This window comes from Alligator sinensis, unplaced genomic scaffold (genome assembly GCF_000455745.1).
Source record: "Alligator sinensis unplaced genomic scaffold, ASM45574v1 scaffold524_1, whole genome shotgun sequence".
NCBI classification, from domain to species: Eukaryota; Metazoa; Chordata; order Crocodylia; family Alligatoridae; genus Alligator; species Alligator sinensis.
Window position 1 is genome coordinate 667,659 of NW_005842747.1, and position 19,823 is coordinate 687,481.

The 19,823-nt window shown below is 47.1% G+C and overlaps 1 protein-coding gene across 1 annotated transcript; it reads left to right on the forward strand.

Moving 5' to 3' along the window:
- The first annotated feature begins 887 nt into the window (after positions 1-887).
- On the forward strand, positions 888-16,626 carry LOC102371081. Its single transcript, XM_025216554.1, is given in 6 exon segments — positions 888-984; positions 1,237-3,281; positions 6,461-6,587; positions 9,301-11,246; positions 14,256-14,295; positions 15,728-16,626. Coding segments are annotated over 6 exon segments (5,154 nt in total).
- The last annotated feature ends 3,197 nt before the right edge of the window (positions 16,627-19,823 follow it).

Genomic DNA, 19,823 nt, shown 5'->3' on the forward strand with positions numbered 1-19,823 from the left:
GATGCTTCTGCCTAGAGACAGGGGCACTGATCAGGGGTCTCCTTTTAATTGCTGATTTCAGTTAATTCATACCACTTTGGCAAGAGACACCACACGAAAGAGCACATCTCCCATGTTCTCAGCACTCTTTGCTGGTAACCAGGCAGCAGAGAGAAGGACATGGTCCAAGCCCATTACGAAGTGGGAGGACCTTGTCATATGGGACACATACCACGTGTTTTATGTGTAATTGTAGCAAGCATTGCTGTACTGCATTACATCTGGTTAGGGTCTGGGACTGGATCTGCCTCAGCTGGACCTAGCTTTATTATGATTTCCAGATTATGGTGAGTAAAGAAGTCACAGTGAAATCTGTAGGTAAACTCCCACTGATTTACATAGAGAAGCACAACACCTAAAATCAACACCACTTGGGATATATCCACCTGCCACATGGCAGGGAAGTATAGAGGGACCTGGGTTAACTCAGGTCCTGGAAGCAGGGTAACCACCTTAACTCCCCCTCAGACTAGTTACCTTTGCTGAGGAGACTCATTTTGAGTTAGCTAATGTAGCTCTATAAGGTGCAGCTTCCCACCATGGAGACATGCCCTTGAAGTCCCCCAGGCATATCAGCACCATCAAAAACATCATGCAGAAGAGTGAAACAGGCTTCTACATTTAACACGTATCAGTGTTTGGGCCTTCAGTGTTCGACCCACGTGTGTGATACTGGTGCGGTAGAGAATCCTACTCACATCTCCCAAGCAACAATCCAAGCTAACCCAGATGGAGAGATTCAAGGTCTGTAGTCAACAGAGTATTTGAATGTACTCCCTGGACGATAGCAGTTTAATACCGGTTGTTTCTGGCAGGTGACACAGAGGAAAATACTCGGACATCAAACCATGACTGGTTCAGGTGATAAGATTGAGATGCCGGCGCTGGGCCGCCCTTTCCAGTTGGGAATGTTGTATGACTGCCGCAAAGATGAACTTATCCCAGGTAATTCCTCAGCTGGGACTTGAGAATCAGGAGTGGAGGAAGGGAAGTTTCACGGTGTCACTCCAGGTCATGAGTAGCCAGGTCAAGAGTCATGTGGAGTGAGCAGAGTCCAGGGAAGAACTGTGTTTGGGAGCTGGGGGTCAGTCTGAGGGTAGGTTGAGTCTTTATGTTCTGTAAATGTAAGAGATTTTCTAACATGAAAGATATTTCCCCTCTCAAGCATTTATCATGGGTTTATCTGCTACATTCCAGGCATCACTCTGTGGGACCTGGAGAAACTCCAAAATGACGTGGATGTAAAACCGCAGTCCAAGACGGAATTTCAGATCATTGCATCAGACACCATTGATGCCAAGGCCTCTGCTCTCAAGGTCACAGCTTCACTGAAGGCCAGTCTCCTCTCAGGCCTGGTGGAAGTGAATGGTTCAGCACAATATTTAAATGATTCCAAGACATCCAGACATCAGGCCCGTGTCACTCTGCAGTACTCCACCACCACCCAGTTCAAGCAGCTGACGATGAGCCGTATTGGTCGCCAAAATGTCTCCTACCCTGATGTATTTGACCAAGGCACGGCCACCCACGTGGTCACTGCTGTGCTGTACGGGGCTCAGGCCTTCTTTGTGTTTGACCGGGAAGTGTCTGCATCTGAAAACATCCAAGATATACAGGGAAACCTGCAGGCTTTGATTAAAAAAATACCACAAGGTAACTTAGATGTGGACGGAGCTCTCAAAATGGATGCCCAAGAGAAAACCAAGTCTGAAAAATTCAGCTGTAGGTTTTATGGTGATTTTGCTCTTGAGACTCCAGTGACTTACCAGGATGCCATGAAAGTTTATGCTGCACTCCCCAAGATGCTGGGTGACAAAGGAGAAAAGGCCGTGCCCGTGAGAGTCTGGCTGTACCCGCTGACCAAGCTGGACTCCAAAGCCACTAAGCTGGTCTGTGAGATCAGCCTCATGCTGATCTTTGATGCCCAGGCTGTGCTGGAGCAGCTGGCAGAAGTAGACATGCGCTGCAATGACCTGATGAAGAACCGGATTGCCACGACCTTCCCTGAGATCAGGAGGAAACTGCAGCAATTCCAAGACCTGTGCAAGCAGCACAGACAGACTTTCCAGAAACAGCTGGCAGGACTCTTGCCCTCCATCCGTGGCAGGGGAGAAAAGGAACAGATCCTGGTGGATATTTTTACTTGCAACAACCAATCTCCATTCAATACAGAACGACTCCATGAATTCCTGGATAAAAAGGAACGAGAAATGAACTTTGTGACTTCCTACCTTTCTATCCTAAAGGATATGGAGGTTTTGTCTTCCCAGAATAAGCTGGATGAAATAGTACTTGACCACACATATGACTCTGTCATGTGCTTTACATTCACCTCATTGTCTGACAAGGAGCCCTATTTGTCAGATTTAAAGCTCTGGCTTCAGACCCAGTATATGAAGTACACATATGATCCAGCCCCAGCCAGTCATGTCATGGAGAAGCCACAGCCCCAAATGTGGTTTGAGGACAAAGAGAGAAACCAAAATGTGAGAAAATCTGCAAAATCCACATCAGATTTTTTCTGTATCAACAAATCAAATGCAAAGACCAAGTTTATTGTGGCCACGGTCTCAGACAAGGACAACCCAGGAGCTTCCATTTACCTGTATGAGGATGGGGATCTGATCAGCACCAACTTTGAGCCTCCAGCAAAACCTCTTCCTCCCTCGATTGATGGGATCAGCCATGACCAAATACAGCTGATGTTTACTCCAGCAGCCTTTGGAGAGGCTGTGATAACTGGCTATCGGGTGGAGTACAGAAGAGTGGGGCAGGAGGACTGGACAGCTGTGAATGTGGACACCAAGCAAGAGACATGGGCAGTAGCAGGGCTACGTGCAAACACCGAGTACCAGTTCCGATACGCCGCAGTGAGCAAACCAGGGCTCAGTGTGAGCAGTGATGCAAGCAGTGCGGTCAAGACACTCCCAACCAGCCCACCTGGGAAGCCTGTAGCATCTGCTGTGGAGTCATGTGCCATTGCCTTGACCTGGGAGGCACCAGCTGTCCTTGGAGAGGGAGTCAGTGTAAGAGAGTACAAGGTGGAGTATAGGGAGGAAGCTGGAGGCAGAAATCCTGAGGGAAACAACAAATGGATGGAGAAAAGAACAGAAGGGCGCATCGAGTTCTGCAGCGTCGATGGACTGAAGCCCCAGACGCTCTACAGGTTCCACGTGTTGGCCGTGTGTGCAGATGGGAGTCTGAGCGCCCCCAGCGAGGACTTTCCTGTGTCAACATTAAAGGTAGGAGCAAACATAAAGAAATCTGCCTAATCTGCACCTCTGCCTGCCTTCTTGTTAAAAGCCCACTGAGATTTCCCATGGACATAAGAGGGATCCATCTCAGTGGCTCTGATTCAGAGGGACACTGGGAAGGTGGAATCCACAGACAATCATTTATATAGTGCCCAGAGCAACTTGTCAAGGACTGCTCACCAACAACTTTCTGAAATATGCAGGTGCCTGTGTGCACAACATATGTATGATTTTGTATTCAGATTGGCCTTGATATTACAAAATATGCCAAGGTGAGGATCAGATGCTTGCAATGAATAAATGGATCAGGGCACGCATGGATGGGATGAAGGTTTCTATGCCTTTCCAACAGATTCTAGATGTGCCATCCTCATTAATCACATTAATGTCTCAAGTTCCGCTGCTTCTACAGAGCAGTACGTGCCTGAACATGTTCTGTGAATGGTGAACATGTACAACTGGGTAACGTGTGCTTGGCTGCATGCTGATATAAGGCACCTATAAGTTCTTCTGTCCTATTTGGTGAGTCCTGTCTAAGTAAGTACATTCATAGATTCATAGATGTTAGGGTCAGGAGGGACCTCAATAGCTCATCGAGTCCGACCCCCTGCATAGGCAGGAAAGAGTGCTGGGTCTAGATGACCCCAGCTAGATGCATGTCCAACCTCCTCTTGAAGACCCCCAGGGTAGGGGAGAGCACCACCTCCCTTGGGAGCCCGTTCCAGACCTTGGCCACTCGAACTGTGAAGAAGTTCTTCCCAATGTCCAGTCTAAGTCCATTCTTCTTATCCACCTTGGTGGATAAGAAGAATGCAATGGATATAATGTACTTGGGGTGGAGTCCTGTTTCCCTTTGTGTATCAAAGTGGCAGCTTTTTTGCCTTGTAAGAGGTGGATTTGGTACTTCTGAGCAGAGAGTGAGTCTGCTTCTCCTGCTGTGTGAATGCAGCTGGCAGCGCACGGTGCAGTAGGCTATGCGCTGTCCAGGAATGCATGCAGCTATTTTATGTGCATCCCTTCCTGTATCCAAGTCATGAATAGACATCCAGAATCCCATGAGTAGCAGGTGTGTTAGACTGAGCAGGAAAAGTAGAGTTATATGCTGGCCAAGTAGGTATATGGCAATGTGTTCATGAACCTGGAAAATTGATGGTAGCAGAAACAGATGATCCCTCACCTGTTTTAGCCTCAGCAGTCAGTTGTCTCAGGTACTTGGGAAGCCAGAGGCTGAGGTTATAGGCCTCCCCCCATGTTGTCCAGAGAACTTCTGAACACACGTTGTTCTGACTTCATAGCCCAGCACTAATCAGCAGACCACAGGTCAGGCATTACCGATAGTTTTCTTCAGCACTCCCTTTGAAGCTGGCCCTCTAGACAGCCTTGAGAGGGACATACCATCTTTTCTCATGTCCAACTTATGCCATTTCCCCAAAAAACAGAGCCCCAGATGTGAGTATTGTGTATTAAGTAGGGGCGCTGATTTTCTGATTAGGATAGAAGCACCCTACCTTGATTCTACTCCATCTGTGGCATTATTATTCAGGCAGCTGAGAGAGTCAATTGACTAATGGCCCATTTTTCTTCACCCCAGAGGTGTTAGTGGTTGTTTTACCTTTTTAGTGGTCTTGATGTATTACTAATCAGTTTAACATTTCTTAGGACAATTTTACCATCTGCTACCCACTTCTGGTCTCTTGCCTCTTATTTCATAGCCATGGAGACCTTGGAGACAAAATCATAGACCCACTCACTGAGACCTGTCTCCAGCAACAACTAAGATTTCAGCTTTAGTTAAACATCTATAACTCTGGAAAAAATAATTTGTCTTCCTTTTGTTTTAAAAAATAAGATATGTATTGTGTTCCAAGATGTATGGAAATATGGGATGCCAGGACAGGGAGAGGTGAATAAACCCAATGGTGCATGGTCCAGTGAAATGGCTGATGGCCTGGAACACAGCTGCTTCTGGGTTCTAGCCTGCATTATGCTGCCCATTATAGCAGAAATGGACCCCGAAAGCAGATCTCCACCCAATGAGCTTTCCTTTCTGGGAGTAATACTCAGGTTACTGTCCAGATGTGCCGCCAGCTGACAGCTCTGCTGAACACACTCAGTCTAAACAAGAAAGCTTACATGTCCAAAAGTACACTGGGGACATGAATGGCCAGGTAGATGGTTAGAGAACAGCCATTTAGATGCATAAAAGGAAGTACCATATTTTCTTGCATATTCCTGCCCCCAAATAAGATACGCACCTTGTTCTTAAGAGGAGGAGGAGGGAAGAAAATAAAAGATCTTTTCTTGTAGTAAATAATGAACAGCAGCAGGTGGGGAGCCGAGCCAGCTTGCTGTTCTGCTGTATGTGGATCACATGAAGGCTCTACTTTCCCTTTCTGTGGAAGGCAACATAAATAGCTCGTACCATATTTCTTTGCATACAACTCATTCTCCAAATTTCAACAGTTGTTTTTTTTATTCTTTTTGGCAAAAAAGGAGTGTCTTGCATGTAGGAAAAATACAGTAGAAATTTTTCCTTGGTGCATAACCCCCATGGAGAAATAAGTTTCTCAGTTATTCAGTATAGCTCCCAGGGGTGCTTCTGGGGGAGAGGCTAATTCCAGCTGGATCTACTGGAGGTAATTCAAGTCCATAAACAGGGGTTGCTGTAGTGTGATAATGCAGTCTAGAATCAGGGAAGACATTCCCAAGTTTTGGTTCAGGCCTCTGGAGAAATTAAAAGATAGATCACAGGTGCTACTCATCCCTGAAACAGAATAGGTGTCATTGGAGACTCCTTTGTATTTTGATGCTTTGCTTTTTTCAGCTGGTCCAAAACACCTTCACTCAGTCTCTTGCCATTTAGAAAACAACACCATCTTTGACTAACATTTTTGTCATCATTTCCATAGATCTCAGCAATAGCAGAGGGGCTCTCTCCTTTTTGTTGAGTGGAATATTGCTGGTCATAAGTGCTCTGGCCACGGAGGTAACTCAGCCTCCCATCACCTGTTGTGAAATGAGCATTTTTCAATGCAACTTGGAAAGTGTACATCAAATACAGTTTTGCAACCTAATCTGAATGCTGGATGCCAGTGAGATCAGCAGTTATAAGAACGTGTTTAGTGAGACCATCAGTGGCTGCACTGACTATGACTGGTTCCATTTAGGTCTGGACAAATCTTCCCATTTCAACTCTTGCGTGTGTGGAGAAAGCAGCCATTGAGATGCCGACTCTGGGTCGTGCTTTCCGACTTGGGATGCTGTACGACTGCCGCACCGACACGGCTTTGCAAGGTAAACCTCAACACTCGGATTCCATTTCTTTGTTCTGTTTTACGTCTGTGGGGAGAGAGAGGACCTTTCTGAGGGTTGAATGAAATGTCAGTTTAAATTCTAAGATTTCTAAAATGTGTCAGCTGAAAAACTCTTCCAAAAGAAGATGCATAGAAAGCCCAACTGCTAAATGGCTAATTTGCTCTGGTCTTCACACACACACAAAAAGCTGCAACAAGGTGGATAACTTAGAGACAAAGAAAGGGGAAACTGAGCATCATGATAACTAAAGAGAGCATCAGAGTGTTTTTGATTAATTTGAATGAATTCAAGCCAGAAGTTTAAGGTATTGAATGAAGGTAGAAGGGACCTTGAAGACCTTGGTAATAATATTTTTTTAAATTGCCAGATACTGCCAAGATTCCAGAGGCCTGGGAAAATGTCAAATTTTGCCCCTCTTTAAAAAAGGTAAAAAGGAGGACCCATGGATAGGGACTTATCTAAATCACAGAAGTTAGCTGCATTGCAGCACCTTTAATCTTGCTCTTTTCACCACATGCACCCTCCTCCTTCCCCTTCAACCAGTTAGTGGTTGATATGTGTGATGGGCTAGCTGGCAGTGACTTAGCCCAGTGGTTTTGAAAGGGCAAAAGATGATTGAAGGACTTGGGATTCCCTTTCCTTGCCAATCTGGTAATGATTTGGCTCAGAGGTTTTGAAGGGGTAAAAGATGATGGGAGGACTTGGGATTCCCTTTCCTCACCAATCAGGCCCCAGACACACACCCTCCATGTCCCGTAACTGGCTCCTTGGGTCACCTGGTGGGGGATAAAAGGGACAGTGCAGCTGACTCAGGAGAGACCAGAGAGGGACCACAAGGAAGGAGTTTCAAAGAGCTGGCAAGAGCTGGGCCAGCAGGGTGGGAGCAGTTGCCTCAGAAGAGCCTGAAGGAGTGGGACCTGCAGGCAGCACTGGGGTCCTCAGCAGCACGGCATGCAGCTGGCAGGTGAGGCTCTCCACTGGGCTCCAGGATCACCTATGAGAGGCTGTGGCCAGCAGGAGAGGCTCCCTAGCTCCAGCAAGGATCTGAGCAGGGACCTGAGAGGCTCCCAGCTCTGCTTCCAGCTCCTCCAATCAGAGGCCAGGCAGCTTGAAGTGAGGCTGGGGCTCCAGGAAGATCAAGATCCCTAGCAGATTGGAGCAGTACTAGCATTGGTGGCTGTGTGGCAGAGTTTCTGCCCACCATGTGGGAGATCCAAGTTCAAGTTGTGATTTGGGGTGACTCCTCTGCCCGAGTCCTGCCACTTGACTCACCAGCAGAGATCTCTGTTTAAAAATTGCAAATTCTCTAATAAGAACCCCAAATTCTCTCATTAAAATACCCCAAATCCATGTTCTTCTACTATTAAAATGAAATGCCATGCTATGTTCAGCTTATTGTCTACTGTCACCCCAGGTCCTGTTTTGCATAGCTACTGCCCAGCCAGTCAGCCCCAGCCTGCATCCGTGCATGGGATTTCTCCCTCCTAACTGCAGGACTTTGCACTTTTCCGTGTTGAATCTCATGAGATTTCTTTTGGACCAATCCTCCAATTTGTTGAGGTCACTCTAAATCCTAGCCCTACCCTCCAGTGTATCTACTACTCCCCACAGCTTGGTTGTCATCTGCAAACTTGCTGAGGGTGCACTCATCCCATCTTCCAGGTCACTGATAAAGACATTGAACAAAACTAGACCCAGGACCTACCCCTGGGGCACTCCACTTGATACCAGCTCTGAACTAGACATCCAGTCACTGATTACTGCTTTCTGATCCCAGTGCTCCAAACGGTTTTCCATTCACCTTACAATCCATTCATCCAGCCTGTATTTCCTTAGTTTGCCTGGGAGAAAGTTGTGGAAGACCATATCAAAAGCCTTGCTAAAATCAAAGTACAACACATCCACGAGTCTCCCCACATCCACAGAGTCAGTCATCTCATCACAGAAGGCAATCAGTTTAGTCAGGCATGACTTGCCCCTGGTGAATCCATGCTGACTGTTCCTGACCACCTTCTTCTCCTCCAAGTGCTTAGAAATGGATTCCTTGATTTTCCAGGGACTGAGGTGAGACTGACTGGTCTGTAGTTCCCTGGATCCTCCTTTCTCCCTTTCTTAAGTATTAGCACTATGTTTGCCCTTTTCCAGTCTTGGAGTATAATCTGCTATCTTGATAGTATGATCAGAACCATTTCTGAGTGTGAGCACACCTAAGGGAAGATGCTGAGGAGCTTTCCAGGGATGGTGATTCCAGGCACCTAAGGTATTTTGTAGTTTCTGGAGCAGGGTCAATCAGAATTGCTTTCCGTAACTTGGCACCTGGGGGAATGACATGGACCTGGCTATTAGTTTCCTTTTTAAAAATGGAATCTAAATATAAGCATAGAAAAATAAAGGGTAGCAGGGACCTCAAGGGTTCACCATGCACTTCTTAGGTAGGAACTTCCCGAATGCACAATTATCTAACGTTCCTTTAGTGCTCCAATGAACAGAGACCACAGTATCACTAGGGAGCCTCTTTCCTTGTTTCTGCACACTTAGAGCCGCTGAGAAACATGAAGCATAACTGAAAGAGAGCTGACCATCTGCCGAAAAATGAGGCAGCCCAATTCAAGCCCTGCACATGCTTAACCAGGGGAAATGCTTCTTATTCCCTTGATTAGGCACTAATACTTCAGGGGTTTGGATTTTGCAGATGTCACCTTATTGGACCCGGACGCCCTTCGGAAGGACGTAGATACAGAGGAGAAGCATGAGGTGGAATTTCAGGTCATGGCAGATGACACCATTGAAGACAAAGCCTCCATGCTCCGTATGGGCCCGGCATTGCAGACCAGCTTCCTGTGCGGTTTGGTTGAGGTGAAAGGATCTGCCGCATATCTAAATGACACCACGAGGTCCCCGCGCCAGGCCCGAGTCACTCTCCGACACCAAACAAGCACGAGGCTGGAGCGCCTGACTATGAGCCATTTAGGGCTCCAGCAGGTCCCTTACCCGGCTGTACTGGACCAAGGCAAAGCGACTCACGTGGTCGCTGCTGTGCTGTACGGGGCCCAGGCTTTCTATGTGTTTGATCAGGAAGTGGCTTCACGGGAGGTCGTACCAGAGACACAGGGCAACATGAAGCAGCTGATAGAAAAGCTCCCCCAGATTTCAGCAGCTTACCAAGATGCCACGAGAGTGTGTGCCACCCTCCCAAAGCTGGTGGGGGACGGTGGGGAGAAGGCCGTCCCGCTGAGCGTCTGGCTGTACCCGCTGAGCAGGGCCGATGCTCGAGGCGCTGCGGTGGTCCGTGAGATCAGTGCAAGGCTCACGGCTAAGGCCCAGGCTGTCCTGGAGCAGCTGAACGACTGCGACAGGCGGTGCAGGGACATGATGAGGGACAGCACGGCCCTGCGCTTCCCTGCAATCCAGGGGAAACTGCAGCAGTGCCAGGCGCTGTGCACTCGGTACAGACAGGCCTTCCACAAACAGCTGGCCGCAATCGTCCCTGCCATCCGTGCAGGAGGAGCAGAGGAAGGGTGTCTGGAGGAGGTTTTAATGAGCATTGAACAATCACCAGTCAGTCCTCAGCACCTCCGGGACTTTCTGGATCTAAGAATGGGAGAGATGAAACTTGTGAACATGTACCTCCCTTTGCTAGATGGGGTGGAGGTGATTTCTTCAGAGGAGGATCTAAGGGACATCGTATCAAACCCCATGATTAAGTATGTTGTCTCTTTTACATTTACTTCTTTGCATCGAGAGGAGCCATTTCTATCAGGTTTAGATGCCTGGCTTCACACCGCGGATGAGAAGAAAACCTGGGATCCAGCCTCAGCCTCTCCTGCCTGCAAGAAATCAAACTGCAGGCCGTGGTTTGAGCACGACATTGCAAAGCGCAGAGCGCGGGACTCTGCACGTTTCTTCTCAGACTTCATACGTGTTAATAAATGTAGCGGGAAGACTCGGTTCCTTGTGACCTCAGTCTAAGGTGAGGACAACCCAGGAGCTTCCATCTACCTGTATGAGGATGGGGAGCTTGTGAGCACCAACTTTGAGCCTCCAGCAAAGCCTCTTCCTCCCCTGATTGCTGGAATCAGCCATGACCGTGTGCAGCTCACATTGGAGCCAGCTCCCTTTGGAGAGGCTGCGATCACCGGCTATCGGGTGGAGTACAGAAGAGTGGGGAAGGAGGACTGGACAGCTGTGAGTGTGGATAACAAGCAAGAAACGTTCCCAGTCACAGGGCTATGTGCAAACACCGAGTACCAGTTCCGATATGCTGCAGCGAGCAAACCAGGGCTCAGCGCGAGCAGTGATGGGAGTGATGCAGTCAAGACACTCCCAACCAGCCCCCCTGGGAAACCTGCAGCAACTACTGTTGAATCAACTGCCTTCGCCCTGAGCTGGGAGGCACCCACTCTCATTGGAGACAGAGCCACTATCAAGGAGTACAGGGTGCAATATAGGGAGGAAGTTGGTGGTGAAAACCCTATGGAGAAAGACAAATGGTTTGAGCAGAGAACAGGAAAGAAAGTCGAGTTCTGTAAGACCCATGGGCTGAAGCCACAGATGTGCTACAGGGTCCGAGTCTCAGCCGTGTGGATGGATGAAGCTCTGAGTGCCTCCAGTGAGGACTTTTCCATTTCAACATTACCGGTAAGGGAGAATGGAGAGAAATCTGCATAATCTCCCCCTCCACTTTCCTTCCTCATAGCATGTGACAGCTTTGGTGTGTCGTCTCCACTGGACATGATAGGGGGAAATTCATCTGAATGGGTCTAACTTCTTAGACACCTTTCTGGGTCCCAGTCTAAGTAGATGCCCTGCGGGGCACCTCAAGGCTTATGAGCTAAATACATGACTCCAAAACCACCCCTTTACCATGCCCCATGCTTTGCAGATGGTATATCAATGTTGTCCCTGTAATGAGGTCTTGGCTTAATTTGGCCTTCAGTTATTACTGGGCTCCTGGCCACTTTCGCTGTGGCCCCCTGCCTCTGGGCTCTCGGCAGCCCTGGCACTGCAGCCCCTGGTGTTGGGGCTCTATGTAGTAGTGTGTCCCAGTGAGGCCTCCTCCACCCCAATAGCCTCATTGCAGTCCACCGGATTAAACAACAACATAAATATGAGCCCCTGGGCTACAACCTGACAACAATGGCACTGGAAGTCACACTCTGCACCTTTAAGAGGCCCAGTTTCTCCCTCAGCAATGTGTGCCTCCTATCCCCAGGTACTTTAGGAGCTCCAAGAACCCATTAGTCTAACTGGCAGCAGAACAGGCACCCAAGCACCTCCGCAGACCTTTTCTGCATGAACTCCTTCTTCCCTGGCTGCTGCCAGAGCACTAACTGCCTCCAGTCCCAGTCCTGCAGCTTATGTGTGCCCAGAGCCCTGTGTTCTTCTGGTCAGCTGACTGGGTGAAGGTGCTAGCTAATTCCCTCATTAGCCTGCTGCCACGGCAACCTGCACCTGTGGAGGTTCTGCCTGGTTCCTAGGGCCCCTCTCCAGGCAGTTTGTGCCCTTAAAGGAGCAGGCACACCTTAGTGCCCTGCAGCAGTATTCAATCTGCTCTCCACTTGAGGCAAAAAGGAAAGCCAGCCAGGAAGGCTGGTCAAGCCATCCCAACCATGCCATTTACCATGTCAGGAAGTGCTTCATTTTTTAAACACTTTTAAATTTTTTTTCCAAACCATTTGCACTCGGCGGTGTTTCCAGTGTGACATCTGACTACACCCCTGGGAACAATACTGTCCCTGGCTAAGTATTTTTATCAGCAGTTACAGATCTCAGCAGTAATGGAGTGTGTCTCATTTTTTTTTTTTGTTGAGTGAAATCTAGTTGTTCAGAAGTGCACTAAGCATGCCTGTACCTCTGCCTTCCAGTTGTTATGCCCATTTACGTCAATTTGGGCCTTGTACCAAATATTAATTCTAATACTAGGACACTGTTACTCCTTAACCAATAACACATTTATTCAGCCTCTAACAGTTACACATGTATTGCTTTAGTTGGTCAAAGGCAATGCAACATGCTCACACTCCAAAAGTACAATGAACTCAATGACAGGGCGATCTGTCCATGAAGTCTCATCTGGGAGCTACCGGTTCCTACGTCTGGCTTTTGTACAGTGTAGATTCTTCTTGGATCACTGTTAGGGTCTCTTTGGGAGGGGCTCCGAAGTGTGAGCATTTGTTTCCTACTTGTATATCACATTTCTTATCATATAATTAGCTTAAGCCATTCCCTACAATGCATATTCATAGGCCTATTTCCACTTGCCATGTATGATTGATCTTAACTAGAATTTTCCAGCTGTAGGTACTTATCTCATTCTTAGGCGGGGGTCAGTTTTGCTGCTGATTGTTTCTCTTTTCCCAAGCCAAATTTCCTTATTTAGACACTTCTTGATTTCTTCACCAAGAATGGATTATGGTGAAAATGACCCTCATGACGGATCTCATTGCTGAGTCTCAGCTTTGCAGCTGGTTGAAGTTAAGGTGATATCTGCAGCTGCTCATGGTCATGCTAAGTGCCAGATTTAAAAACCCAGGCCCAAAGGCATCTGAAACCCAACACATTCGCTTCTGCAAACGTAGATTTTTTTTCAATATAGTTTGAAAAGCCTGAATGAACTAGAGTTTGCAAATATAATTTGAATCGAGCACTGGTGATTTTTGTTAGACTCCATGCAGTGCCCAATGACTAGGGAGACGACAATCCAATCGCTCATGGATCCTGGTACTCATTAACCAGAGCAAGCAGGGAGCAAACACCAGCCCACATTGCTTGCAATAGCTTTATTCAGAATGGAGAGAGCTTCAGACTAGCTCCCAAAAACCAACAAACTGGGGAGCCTCAGTGAACAATCGTTTTTTTTCCCCACACTTATACACTTTGGTTTATACTCATTAACATTCACTCCACCTTCATCCCTCCTTCTGTTCCACCCATTTCTCCTCCCATCTCAAGCTCCACTTCTGTGTACTGTTTGCTTCATTAACATGGAAGTACCTATGCATTTCATTTATTTACATAACTTTTTGCTATGCACACATGTCTAAGACCTTGACTCCTGCTCTTCTGTCAATGGGTGGACTTTAACTAAAACCTGGAAGCTTCTGGAGGCTTCTTCACCAATCATGTCTCATTAAATTTCATTACACAGCTACTCAGGGCAAGGATTGAGTTGCTGTATCTCTCCTGAAGTGGAATACAATGAAAAGTGACTGATTTGCATCTTGCCAGCCTGCAGGGTGGTTTTGGTTCAATTCCACATTGAGAAATGATACAATCCCAGACCCAGGCAGTCAGCAGCAAAGCTTTCCTCTCTCAGAATCGCTCCATTACTGTCACTGTTGTTTGGCTCAAAACTACTGGGCACTTACCTCACCTGGATCATAGCACAAGCTTTGTTAATTTGACAGAGATGGGCAGCAGTTCGTGAGATCTGGTAAGTGCATGGCTCAGGAAAAGGTCTTGTTCTCTACTATAATCATTACAGTACTCACCAAGCAGTGTGAATGCATTCAAGAGGTACCTGATGGCAGTGGATGCACCTTACTTCCCTGTGGTCTTTCTGTAACTCAATACGTGCATTTTTATCAAAATTACAATATTATTTTTTGTGTCATTAATGCATTTTATTTACTATTACAAATATTTCAGCCACGTTTGGATCCAGGAAAAGATGTGCCAGCTCTTGCAGGTAAGAAAGCAACACTTGAGCCCGTGGTCTATGGGAAACGGCAGAAAAAGACTTCCAGGAAACATGACTCCCCCACTCATCTCCCAGCTCTGCTCTCCCACTGGCCTTTCCTGAGCTCAGCAAAAGAGGAAGGTGACAACAAAGCATACCTAGCTTTCCTGTAGTGGCCACAGGAAATCTCTGCTCACTCCCAGCCTTTGAATGACATGGCTGCCCCATAATCTTTAAGCACCAGGGGGAAATTCTTGGTTTCTAAGGGGTGGGATCAATTCTTAGTGCTCCTTGATACAAATTCACTGACTAGGATCTGGGTTTGTGCTGGCCCCATGATGCTAAGCACCACCCTCCATAAGCAGATGGACAAGGCTAGGTTCCCCAGAAGATACAATGATCTGAAACCTTGACCTTGTCTTGACTTCATAAAGTTCTGCTTAGAGTGATTGGTGTTTGGCTGCTTTTTAAATTGTATATGCCACTTTGTGGATAGATGTCAGAATAAATGTTGTGTTGCATAGACATGCATCTAACCCAAAACACATAGTGTAGGATCTGTGCCAGACTTCAGGGACCCTTTGGTTCCAAGGGTGGAAATGTTCATGAATGAGAGCTCCCATCCCTAGCTGTTGTCTGGAAGGAAACTCACACCTTGTGTTCAGATCTAGAAGGGGTTAAACAATTGGACTGGGAGGCAGGTGGCCTTTGTTCCCTGAGGGCAAGCAGGGAACATCTACTGTGTAACCTGCCCTGGCCCAGAGAATGAGGAAGGGGGATTTTCTTTTCTTTGGGCTGTTTCAGAATTCCCCTGGTAAGAACTGCTGCTATTTAAGGACCAGCAGAGTCCTGGTCCTGGTCCTGGTCCTGGCTGGGGACCTGGAGTGTGTTTGCAATCCTTCCCAGTTTTATCATCTGCGCACTGTATCAAGATCTCTCTCCTGTGCAGGATCCAAATCATTAATAAGCATATTAGATACCACAAGTCCCAGGACAGTCCCTGGTGGAGACTTGCTCACAACCTCTTGCCATTGCGACATGGATCCATTTATAATCACCCTTTGCTTATAGTCATGGATCCCTTTGTCTTTCTATCTCGTTTGTTTCCAGACCATTTTTCTTCAGTTTACTTGTGAGAATGTCACATGGGCCGTCACTGTCCCCAAGTCGACTATGCCCACTGCATTTCATTCATCCTCTCACCCTGCCCTGCTCCAGTCCAGCTGCCCCAGCTGCATGTGGGTGAGCTCTCAGCGGGGAGCCAAGGCCTCTGGCTGCCAGTGCTCACCACACCCAGTGCTGCTCACCCCCACAAAGCCCAGTGTCTGCAGGCCAGTGAACTGAGTCCTTGCATATCTCGGGATATGGAAACAAGACCTCATGAGCAGCCTCTGTTACTTCACTGCCTTTCCAGTGACTCTGTGACCCTTTCTCTCCACAGGCTCAGGCCCAGACAGCCACTGCCCTGGGACATCTGAGCTGAGAATTGTTCTCGTTGGGAAAACTGGACGTGGGAAAAGTGCAACAGGAAACAGCATCTTGGGGGGGGATTTTTTCTCATCTGGCACCTCAGCCCAGTCCGTATCAAAACAATGTGCAAAGAAGCAGAGAGACTGGAACAGTCGGAGCCTCGTGGTAGTTGATACTCCTGGTTTGTTAGACACAAAAAATCCTTTACTGGAACCCATGCAGGAGATCGGGCGCTGTGTGGTTCTCTCCTCCCCAGGTCCCCACGCCATCCTTCTGGTCATGCAGCTGGGACGTTTCACTGCAGAAGAGAAGAAGGCAGTTGCTCAAATACAAAATGGTTTTGGGGAGGAGGCTATTAAGTACACTATCCTTTTGTTCACCAGAAAGGAGGATTTAGAGGATGAGACTTTAGAGGGGTATTTAAAAAAAATAGAAGACAAAGACCTTAAGGAACTGGTGGCCAAGTGTGGAAACCGATATTGTGCTTTCAATAACAAGGCAACAGGACAGGAGCAGAAGGACCAGGTCTCAGAGCTGGTGGGAATCATTGATCGGATGGGCCAGCAGAACAGAGGCTCACATTACACGAATGAGATGTACAAATATGCTGAGAGGAAACTTGAAGAAAAAATGGAGGAGCTCACGAGAGCCCGTGCTGAAAAGGTGAAAAGAGAAAAACAAGAAAAAAGATCTCAGTATGACCAGGAACATAAAACCGTGGAAACTGAAGAAACAGAAGAAGTCAAGAAGGGCCACCAGGAATCTCTGCGTAACCTCAGGGAAGAAGCTGAGAAGGATGTTTCTCTAATACAACTGATTTTAAAACGATTTGCAAACATATTTTCAAAAATCAAAAGCTGGTTTAGGTGATGTTGGGTAAGTAACTGTAATTTCTCCTTGCCTTATTGCTGTGCCTCCTCTTCAATTGAATGGGTTTCATTTCCCTGTAAACCTTTTAGTTTCTTTAGGTTTTCCACACAGTAGGTTATATTTCATCACCATTTCAGTCATCCTCCCACTCCCATCTGGAGTGGCAGGAAAATTAGGCTAATGCTTTGGATTAATTTTGATAATTACTGGTTGTAAACACCAATCTTTCTCAAGAGCCGTTTACAGAAACTAGGATCTATTCCCAAAAACATTTTTCATTCTCAAGGATTTGAACAGTTTAGGTAAACTGAGGCTCCCCAGCTGCGTACAGGCTTTGCATCTGACTACTCTCTTCTTTATTTGTTATGTGATTGGCCACCCACCCTGGTCTGGGCCAAAACTGTTGTTTCTGCTTCTGCAAAAAATTCTACAAAACAGAAAATAATGGAAGATTCACTACATGGACTTTCAGGCCACTTATTATTCATCTGAAAATTCATGAGGACTTCAGGATTTGCATACTGTGGCACTTCCATTCACTTAAGTATTTTTAACAAAATGCTTTAAAATATTCAACCATTTTGGACTGTTGTAGTCACAAACCTACCACACTTACTTGTTAATAGAGTCTACCCATACTTGTCATGCAGTTTTACTATCATTGTCTGTTTGGCTTCTCATTATGTCTGTCATGTCATGACACTTTCCCTGAATTCTGACTGATATTAGCTTCCAGAGGGGCTCAGATCTTCATCATGTCAGAACCCGTTAATTAGATGCCTATAGCACAGAGGAGAATTGGTATAGCCTAGAGGAGAATTGGTATAGCCTAGAGGAGAAATGACATAGCACAGAGGAAAATTCCATGGGTTCAATACATATGGCGTAGTTTTGCTGTCAATCATTCTGGTGGCAGTAACTAGGTCATGGAGGAAAATTCCACTATGCCTGAACCCAGTAACCAAATGCTACAGTAGTGGAAAATTACAGTTTAGAAAAAAGTTCCCCACCTTGTGGAGAGCTCTGAGTACACTGTGGAGCCTAGCAAACTCCACGCGTGTTTCAGAGCGAACTTAGCGGCCTGATCAACCACTAAGGACTCCCCGTCACCGACCCGAGGGGGCCTAGCACACCCCAACCCGAGACGTAAGACGACTGCCGGCTCGAACACCCCGAACACTTCTGCAGACCGACCAAACGAACTTTGTAATTTCTGCCCAACCCAAGTTTTGTTTACGACCGTAATCGAAGCAAGCTTCTGGCCTGCACTGTACGAGCAGTGTAAGTAAACAACCTTTTTTGTTCAATCAAAACGCTTGAGTACCTGATTCCACTCCAAGCGTCACAAGTACCCGCCTGCCGACCAGGGCTCCTAAGGCCCCGAACCCCGCGCCGCGGCTCTCGGCGGTGACACATCACTGTAGTCAGGATTATGGTGAACTTCACAAAGTAAACTCAGGTGTCATTGATTGCAAAACAGTTCTTGACTCATTTCAAATTGTTCTTTACTTTCATTTATAAGCCAGGGGATGGATCCTGGCTCTTACCACAGTCATGGGCACTGCTAAAGAAGAGCACACAGTGTTGAGAAAGTGCTCTTGGGGTTGTGAATGGAGAGTTGTCCTGGCATAGACAACGCACGTGACATTCACACCCACAAGCTGAGAATGAGGGGCAGCAGCAGGACTAGTCGAGGGTGGTGGAGGTGCAAGGCTGTGGCTTAGGAGTGAGAGGCTGGCACACAGACACAAAGATATACACACACACACACACACACACACACACACACACACAGATGTGTCAGGTCATGGGATGTGCCACAGAGCTGCAAGGAGCTTGTCCAGAGGCATGTGGTGGGGCAGGGGGATCCCTACTGCTGCATGCACCTGTGGGGGATGTCCAGGGGGCATGTGGTCCCTGGATTTGTGCACAGAGCAGAGACAGGCTGCCAATTGTGGGCTGAGGCTCTGTGCCCTGCTGCCTTTGCCCTGAGAGCAGTGCACTGGCCTTTGTAACCCTTGGGTAGGTAGGGGACGTGCGGTACTGCCAGCACGTGACAGCAGGTTGCAGAGCCTCATCTCACAGCAGGCAGCCTACCTCCATCCTATGCACAAATTGAGGGGGCACATGCCCCCATGCCTTCCCCAGTGGTGCCCCTTCCTCCCATGTGCCTCTGGATGAGCCACCCATAGCTCTGTCTCAATCCACCTCAACCCTAGAGCCCCATTCCCCCCACCATGCCTGACCCTACCCAACGTCCTCCCTTGCTGTGGGGACCTCGTGCTGCCTCAGTCTACCTCCTTTTCTTTCCCTGCCCCTTCCCCTCCACAGACTTACCAGCTTGGCGCTCACTACACACGCCAGAAGAAAAAGTGAGGGTTCTATCATGAGATCATGGCTCAGTGTGAACTTTACTTAGAAATCACAAGTCTGGCAATTTTTTCACAAGAGTTGGTATTACTGCTGTCCCTATGCCTGAAGAAGGGTGTTTGTGCCTGGAAGCACAAATATAAGGGCTTTAAAAATAGTGTCAGTTAGGTGTAATTCTCACAGGCAAAATCCACCTGCCCAATTGGGTTAGCTTCTAATGAACTCTCTAGTGTTGCAGCAAAACCCCCAGTTTTTCTTTTTTAATACACACACACACACACACACACACACACACACACATATATATATATGAACGATAGATATGCATTCCCTTCCCTTCCCCAATTATTTCTGGCTTCTCTTTCTCTCCCTCTTTATTCTCTATAGACAACACACACACACACACACACATACACACACACACACACACACACACACACATATATATATATATATATGAATGATAGATATGCATTCCCTTCCCTTCCCCAATTATTTCTGGCTTCTCTTTCTCTCCCTCTTTATTCTCTATAGACAAGCATAAGCCAGCTCAGACTTAGGATTAGCTTTAACATTTTTATTTAGGTAGCAAGTTTTTGGTTTCGGTTATCCACTGTTTTATATTGGATAATTATTAGGTTTGTATTGATTCTTACTGTTGTATATTGTATTATTATCATTTTCATATTGATTTTTATTGTTTCATATGGATATCATATGGTTTAGGCCTGTGTTTGTAAGTGAACCAAAGTAATGTCAAGTTTCCATTTTGTATGTCAAGTCTCCATCTTGTGTCCTCTGCCTGGGCATCCCCTGTGTTGCAACTG